This window comes from Sphaeroforma arctica (genome assembly GCF_001186125.1).
Source record: "Sphaeroforma arctica JP610 unplaced genomic scaffold supercont1.112, whole genome shotgun sequence".
NCBI lineage: Eukaryota > Ichthyosporea > Ichthyophonida > Sphaeroforma > Sphaeroforma arctica.
Window position 1 is genome coordinate 56,262 of NW_014040446.1, and position 9,159 is coordinate 65,420.

At 41.2% G+C, this 9,159-nt stretch overlaps 1 protein-coding gene across 1 annotated transcript; it reads right to left on the reverse strand.

Annotated features, from left to right (window-relative positions):
- Positions 1–8,562: 8,562 nt before the first annotated feature.
- SARC_02480 (hypothetical protein) lies at positions 8,563–9,159 on the reverse strand (the record flags this gene model as incomplete). The annotated part of the gene is made up of 1 exon (XM_014303760.1): positions 8,563–9,159. One exon carries the CDS (start codon positions 9,157–9,159, stop codon positions 8,563–8,565), a length of 597 nt encoding a protein of 198 aa, XP_014159235.1.

Below are 9,159 nucleotides of genomic sequence, written 5' to 3' on the forward strand. Positions count from 1 at the left end.
TACCGAATTCATCTGTGGTCTGGTGCGGCATTGGCTTACCCCCATCCTCGCTTCTCGACCGGATTATGACGGATAACCTGGTCCTTCTCGGTATTTCGTACTCTGCACTAACCCATTCCGCGGCATTACACGGCGCAGACCCGATCCGTACCACAGAGGTGGGTACTCTACTTAGTAGGTCAGCAAGCGAATATATGGAACATTCGATAGTAGCAGTGTTTTGTCAACACCGGACCGAATTGACTCAGCACATATCTTCCATTGTCGACTCACTTGGCCCAAGCTTCAAACGGGAATTTACTGACCACTTCTTCCCATCAATCTTTCCTGAACCACTACAGCGACTATGAGAGCCATACCATATGTTCATACATTGTATCATCCTTACTTGCCATTTTTGAAATAAATAATATTATCCCTATATGAAAGAGTGTACTACTTGCAAGAGTACTAACGGCTGGCACAAAAATGATTGTAAGGACATACCGGACGTCCAAATTAAGCACTGACAGTTCCATGTGTGTGCACTAAAGCAAGATTATGAGAAAAAAGTTCAATAAAATCTATACCAAAGGAGATGAACGTATATTACAAACCCTTTATGTAAATGGAGAAAAATTGATAGCACTTTTTGATCCAGGGGCTGAAGTCTCTGCTATCTTACGCCGAGTAGTCTACGCTACAGATATAGCTATCCATAACGAAACAACTAATTTAATCTTGGGAAATGGCAAAGTCACCACTTGCTAAGAAGCCACTGGCTATGCACACATAATGTTGTCAGATAGAAGTGAAGTAAAGACTCACCTAATCGTTACTGACGTCTCAGAAATACAATTTAATTATAGGTATGACTGATCTTCTGGAGAAAAAGTGATAGCACTTTTTGATCCAGGGGCTGAAGTCTCTGCTATCTCACGCCGAGTAGTCTACGCTACAGATATAGCTATCCATACAGAAACAACTAATTTAATCTTGGGAAATGGCAAAGTTACCACTTGCTAAGAAGCCATTGACTATGCACATATAATGTTGTCAGATAGAAGTGAAGTAAAGACTCACCTAATCGTTACTGACGTCTCAGAAATACGATTTAATTATAGGTATGACTGATCTTCTCAGTTTAGGTATAACTCTCACTGGTCTGCCTAATGGGTTAGACTCAAATAAAGATCAGTCAGGTGATAACACGTTAAAGATACCTAAATCTTCAGAAGGTGAAGCAAAGGATATGATTCCGCACTTTACCGATATAATTATGGACTTAATTATACAAAACAGAAAGATTGCAATAACCGACTGGTGTATGTTTAAGTTCTCTAACGGGTACGTTAAGCTTGACTTGACAAACTTCGACTTCTCTAAGTTAAAGTGTCCTTCACAACTACGTGAGTTGGAGACACAAAGACGTTGTCAAAACCCAAATTGAAGATTGGTTAAAACAGGGTCTAATTGAAATCAATTATGATGCAACCCCAGTTAACTTAGCTCTCTTAGCGGTCGATCAAAATAAATCTGATGGATTGTTTAGTAAAACAAGAGTAGTACTAGACCTGTCGCCAATCAACAAACTAATTCCGCAACATAGTTTTCCCTCAACAAAGATAAGTGAGATACTACGCAAAATGGAAGGTGCGACTGTAGACTTAAAAGTTGCACTTCATCAATTACAAATATATGAGCCGCATAGGAACTACTTTTCCTTTACTTGGCAAGGTAAGAAGTACCAGTTTAAAGGTGCACCTGAAGGCTTACACATGTTACCTTCTTTCTTCCAACAAGTTATGATGGAACTATTTACGGACCTGTCGGATAACGTTTCAGTATATATAGATGATATGATTATCTTTACAAAGACAGCACATGAACATGCTAAACTCGTTAAAGAAGTCTTAAAGCGACTGAACCATCCCAAACTTAAGATTAACGAGGACAAGTGTTATTTTGCTAAAGATACTATACGCTTACTTGGTTACAAGGTATCTGGAGCAGGGGTAGAAATTGATCCTGGCAAGAAACAATTTCTGTTGGATTTATCAACACCAATTACTGGAAGAGATGTGAACTCTGTATGTGGGTTTGTTAACTTCTTCTCGGATTCGGTACCTCATCTTAAAGCCTTTCAGTCACCTACTGCTGCACAAAGGACCAGTGGGAAAGCTTTGGACTAGGGAATGTGATGATGCATTTAAGCTAGTCAAAAGTAAAAGTAGTGGACGCACCCATTTTGCAATATCCTGTGGATGGCGTCCCATTCCAAGTAGCGACCGATGCTTCAGATCGAGCGGTAGGTGGAGTGCTATACTAAACGATAAATGGTAAACCGCGCTACATACAATTCTTTAGCAAGAGTTATAATAAGAGTCAACGTAATTACCCTACCGTTAAACAAGAGCTCCTTGCGATAGTTACTGCGCAAAGACAGTTTAAAGACTACCTTTATGGAAGTTACTTCACTGTCGCCTGTGATCAAAAGTCTTTAACATATTTAAAGGACATGAACCCTGATTCACAGTTGGTGAGCCGCTGGCATGACATTATTGCTAAGTTCGCTTTTAACATTACACACATACCAGGAATACATAATCATCTTCCTGACATGCTCTCTCGACTTGTCCCTGACTACCAGAAAACAGTTAAAGAGCTATTAGCAACCGATTGGATGCTTAATAAGAAATGGTTTAACCTCGCCCAATCAAGATGGGGTCCATTTACTATTGATATGTTCGCCGCAGAACATAACAAACAGGTTTCTGATTATAGGTCGTTGACTCATCCTAAAGGGAATGCCTTTCAACTTGACTTATCAAAGCATAATGCGTGGGCTAACCCACCTTGGCAACTTATCGCACAGTTGTTAAATTATGTTAATATTACTAAATCTACCATTACGCTGTGTTGTCCCTTACGTAGCTCTGACCCATGGATACGTGATTTAATTAATATGATACAAGACGAGCCTATCTATGTCGACCGTGAAACCGACACGTTCTTGTATCAGGGATCCTTTTCTATTAAGAAGACACCTTGGAAACACACCATCGTTTGTCGCATCGGTCCTGCAGGTACCACTAAGTGGAAACCCTCAACCGAGTTCTTAGCTAAACTAGAGGAGTCTAAGGAGTTTGAACAAAAGCTCAAGACTCGTACAACACATGCACCCAACAAGAATGCAGTTGAGGTAATGCCGATTGAGACGGCATTAGATCGTAAAAACATGAAACTAGCTAAGGCCATGGATCAAAGACTCAAAACTCTGAGAGAACCTGAAGCTCGCACTCAACTACTTAAAGCGCTGCTTAAAGAACAGCCAGGAGTTGCGAAACAACTGAAGAAGATACTTCAACAATCTAATGTTGTTAACTACGTATCTCAGGAGTCTACCCCTTCTGATACTGAAGTTGTCCTATCTAACGGGACTATGTTTCATCCAGCCAGCGAAACACAGAATCTGACTGACTTAGAAGAGCTCGAGAGTAGAGTTAAAATAAAACATGATTTAACTCATCGAGCATATGAGCATATTTATAAGATGGGTATTCGTGCAGGGCTTGATCACCCGGCGCTGAAAGAAACCATACGTGAGGTATACCGACGCTGTACTGATTGTGAAAAGAACCAGATCAAGCGCTACGGTTGGGCACCCCTAAAAAGTGTGACAGAAGACCGACCGATGCGCCGAGTCATAGCCGATTTGGTTAAACTCCCGCGATCCAAGCATACTGGCGATGTATATATCTGTCATTTCTTATGTGTGGCTTCGGGCTATAACTTGCTTTATGCAATACCAAACAAACGCCCGCAAACAGAGGCAGAGTTATGCTATCACGTCTTTAATGACTTCGGTTTCCCCCGAGCACTATGTTTTGATAACGGTAGTGAGTTTGTACTGACGTAATGGAGGCACTTATACTTGTATCCGGCATGACCCATAGGCGTGGTGTTCCTTATAAACCTCAAACGCAGGGTGCAAATGAGACGCGTCATAGAGAACTAAAGAGGCTATTGAGTACCGCACTAGATGACGTTGAGGATATGTGGCCTTATCATTTGAAATGGGTTCAGACTCAAATGAATAACTGCATGAATCCTCAAACTGGAACACTCTCGTTTCACTATTTCTTTGGCCGCTATAGTGAATTACAAGCAACGTTTGACAAAACTGCGCCCGAGAAACACGTTCCTCCGTGGCTACAAAAGATCAAGCATATGCAGAACGTTTTTTACCCTTGTTTACTCGAGCACAAAAATCGTGTCCTACTTAAAGCGTATGACCGGTAAAATAACACTAAGAACATTGTTCAGTTTAAAGTTGGCGATATGTTAATATTATAAATCGCAATGCCAACGTTACCGAACTCTCTTCTAAGACAATTAGACCTTTTGATATTTCCTACCATGATGAGAAGTGTGATACTTACGAAGTGAATAACATAGATGGTACTAGCATAACTAATCTAGGCACTAACCGTATCCCAACCTCCGAACTCTCATTTGCTCGCTCATTTGATTCTGATGTCCCAGTTATGGAGCCACAAGTCAAAGATATAATTGACAAAACATTCGAAGACGGTTACACTTACCATAAGACCCGTTTTATGGATGGGACAGTAGCTTGGCTAACCTCCGATGCGTTTCGTGAATCTCGCGACTTCCTTCGTATTTTTAATAAGAAATGGAATAAGCGTTTACATAAGAACACACGAGATAAACGGAAAGGGTTTCCTCGGGTGACTACAAACCCGGATGGATCTGAAATTCCCTATTTGCCACCTACTTCCTGTGTGACTAAATTTTCTGATCTGCTTACCAACAGAGCAGAAAATTATTCGAGCTTACTTACTAATGAAGAACAACCTTTGACTATTATCTTACCAAGTAATAAACGTAAGGCGCCTACATCGTAATTGGTTACTGGACCAAATACTAAACGACATAGACTACAACATGAGTCTTGAACTCGTACATATAGGCACATACTTACTCGATATGCCATGACCGAAACCGTTTTACTTTGGCTTTCGCTTTACGAACTAGATCGTACCTTCACGTACGTCCGTAGTCCTAAAAGCAACTGGGGGCAGCTACTGGGGGCTATGTAGAAATACGGCCTCCGGTCAGTCTAAAACATCAAGATAACACATTGGTTTTCAATTGTATTGAAAATAATCTAATACAAGTTCTCTTTCCAATATTTCCAAAGTGTTCTAAATTCACTTTGATGGCTCCAATAGCCCGAGTATTTGGTGTGACTCATTTACTTGGACCTATTTGAGACGATAGTAGATGTAAAATATTATAAACATAATTTTATAATATCTGAACTACTACTTACAGGTTTTTGTCTTCCCGCCAATCTCCAAAATCCAATAAGTCTTTTTCAGTTTTTTTACTTTTCTTCAGATTGAACTTTATATATATTAGCTAATGTATTAACTTGACTTACGTTCTTATGTCTATCTGTAAAAGCCTGGCCTCTGTATTAGAATCTTGTAATATAAACGTACTCTTAATAGTACGTAAACCGTACTCTTAAAAGTATGTAAACTTAACTTTTCCTTAAATGGTTTTTAACGGTTTTTATTAATTAAATATCTTTTCCATTTTACATATCAGATATTTGGACAAGGCCATTAAAAGGCCCCAGTAAAATACCAAACATAAGATTTGGTCTAGTTCTATTAATAGAACTATATTTACTTTCCAAATCTATTTATATCTGAACACTTCGGTAGCGAGACGGCTCAACCGAACATAGGTTTCTAAGGACTATTAGCGTTGCTATGGACAGCAGGAGTATTTTTCTTTTTTCTAATATTTTTCTTCTAAAGATAGGATTTTATGAGTCTCTCAGATTCTCCCCAACGAAACGTACCATAGTTTCTAATAGAGCGACAACGAAACACTAAATAAAATCCCTTCGGCGAAAACAGTACCGAGAGGATTATATATAGGCAATGTCTCAGCCTCACAATCCCTCAGAGTATTGCTGTTTTCACGAGGCATACCTGACTTTACTAAAAGACTCCTTTCGTGTATTTACATTGAATTTAATTATACTTAGACTTAACTTAAGCGTTTAAATACTCTAAGGCGTTAATATCGCCTTGATAGACCGAAAATTACACATTTTGAAGTTAGCAAAGGTATTAACTACTTAGACTACTTAAACGTAAAGGTAGATAACTATCACTTTTTTTTCTTCCTAAGCACAGTCATTTATTCCTTAAGAGAAAACGACTGAAGTGATAAGTCAAGATTATGACAAAGAAAGACAAGACACCTGTAAAGAAACGCCAAGGCCGAACGTAAGAAGATGGAGAGAGAAGCCGCTAGCGCTGCCGCAGAAGCAACCGCCGCTGCTGCCGATGCGTTTAACCGCACTGTAGCCGAGGCACTTGTCTCCAACATTGATAGTCAGCACAATGCTTCGGATTAGGATGTAACCACTCCGATTAAGGAGACTACTCCTACAGATAGAGCCCGAGGGGCAACTATTGCCTCAACTTCGAAGCTCGCATTGACGAAGCCAAGATGTGAGACAAGGGACACGTCTCAAAACGTCCCACCCAATTCTTCTGACGAAACTCAGAAAGAAAAGCCCCCAATTATAGGGGACAAAGACGAATCTCAAAAGGTACCTATACTGGAACCAGAAGAGGAGACAAACTCAAGTGGCAAACCCGAATCTACGTCCGAGACCACTGAGCCAACGCGCATAAGTAAGTTAATTACTGAAAACACTGATCTTAAGAATTAGTTAGCCAACCTTAAGAAAAGCAGGACTGTTGAACATGTAGATCGAATGTATGGATCAGGAAAACACGCACAGCACTTACGCGAACATGTTTCTCCGGGCACTACTGCAGCCTTACAGAAGTGGACAGAGCGCCGGCTGGCAATTACACCCGGAAAGTGTAAGGACCTGAGCGCCAAACCTGTGGCAGTTGACCCAGATGTGCTCATTGTATCTATACCTTACGAGGTACTACCGCCAGAACTCCAGGCTAATTATTCGCCTATTCTAACACCCGGACATGTAATAGCCGGGCCTCCACATTAGACTCTATGTTATAAACGTACTCTTAAGCAGTACATAAACTATAAACCTACTCTTAATAGTACGAGGAACTTAAGTTTCCTAAATGGGTTTTAACGGTTTTATTAATCAATACCTTTTCCATTTTACCTATCAGATATTTAGACAAGGCCATTAAAAGGCCCCTATAAAATACCAAGCATAAGATTTGGTCTAGTTCTATTGATAGAACTATATTTACTTTCCAAATCTATTTATATCTGAATACTTCGGTAGCGAGATGGCCCGACCGAACATAGGTTTCTAAGGACTATTAGCGTTGCTTAGTGTATCCTCCGTTTAGCCAACCAGATGTGCCAGTCTGATGAAGGCTAAGTCCGTAATTCTTGCTAAGTGGCAAGTTATTGGTTAATGCAATTACTATGGACATCAAAAATATTTTTCTTTTTTCTATTCTTTTTTTTCTAAAGATATGATTTTATGAGTCTCTCGGATTCGCCCCAACGAAACATACCATAGTTTCTAATAGAGCGACAACGAAACACTAAACAAAATCCCTTCGGCGAAAACAGTACTGAGAGGATTATATATAGGCAATGTCTCAGCCTCACAATCCCTCAGAGTATTGCTGTTTTCACGAGGCATACCTAACTTTACTAAAAGACTCATTTCATTTACTTAGACTTAACCTACGCGTTTAATTACTCTAAGGCGTTAATATCGCCTTGATAGACCGAAACTTACACCAGGAGAAATGCGGTCGGGGAAGATAAATCCGAAGCAAAGGGCAGCGCACTGAAGCGACCTATAGGCGAAAAGGGACGCGTAAATAAATAAAACATTGTTTTAATCTATTGTATTAACGTATTTACAGTGTGTTCTTAACGTACGTACAAAGTGCTCAATGCGAGATTGTGTACAGATGTCTCGACGTATGAAGTCGTTGGAGGTGTCTATAGTAGCGATTTTGGCATGCACGGGCGCTTGCTCGGTTAGAACGCGCCGATGATTAATTTATGTTCTTGTTCGAAAACATGGGTGTCGGCGCGGTGTGGAGGTGTGGTACGATTGACCGTGCCGTGTGCCAATAGCGCTGAGATATAGCGTCCGCAACCGTGTTAGCAACGCCTGCTATGTGCACACTAGTGATTTCGAAATCATAGGGCGTTTCAGTTTCTGTTAGCATGCACAAGAGATTTAGCATCTCTTGCACTATGGCTGCAACGGCGCCCGTGTTGTCCGACAAGATGTTCACTGTATGCCCCTGTTACAGGTGTTCAAACATCTCTAAAGTGTTGTGAGTAGTTCCAGCGCCGTAATGGGGAAGAGCTTTTGATCCTCTGCTTGCTTGCGGTGATGATGTGCGGCCCATGATATAAAGTATCATTCTCCTGTTGAAACATATTCGCCTTCGTTAAACGAGGTGCATGCATCGACAGCGACTGTTGCTTGTGATAAAGTGGACGTGTGAGTAGCGATGAGCCCGACCAATTTTGCAGCATGCGCCACGAAGCGACATCTGCTCAAACAGCAGCTGCGATGCGAACGTATTTATGCGGCTGCGGGTTGTTTCGCAAACGCCAGAGGATGCGTGGCGTGTATGGGCAAGCCTGAGGGAAAATTGCACATAGCCATATAAGTCGCCCTCCGAGTGGGACAACCTTGCGAGCAGTAGCGGCGCGCTTTGTAAGCCAGTTGTGTAACAGCTCGGAGTAAGCCTTCCTTTTAAGGTCTGAGAGACCCACAGTGCGGGCAATCATATCCAGTAATACGCCAATGTATTTCAGACGCGTGACGTCGATTGCTGATTTCTCGAACGCTACTGGAACTTTTACGAGTGCAAAAAGGGCTTGAAGCTTGGCTGCGTCGCAGGCACCTATAGCAGGGAGGTAGGTGGCTATGAAATCATCAACGAATCGGTTAGTATCGAGTTTGGTAGCTGGGAATATAAAATCTAGTGTAACGCCCAAACGTTCAAATAATTCGGGATTACTGCGAAGCCCAGAAGGGAGTGCGCGCTCAAAATAGGCTTGACCCTTAGAGACGAATCCCACCAGTGGTATGTTTGTTCCACGTATCTTGAAAAGGCGAAAGGCCGACCGAATGTCGATAACTGACAT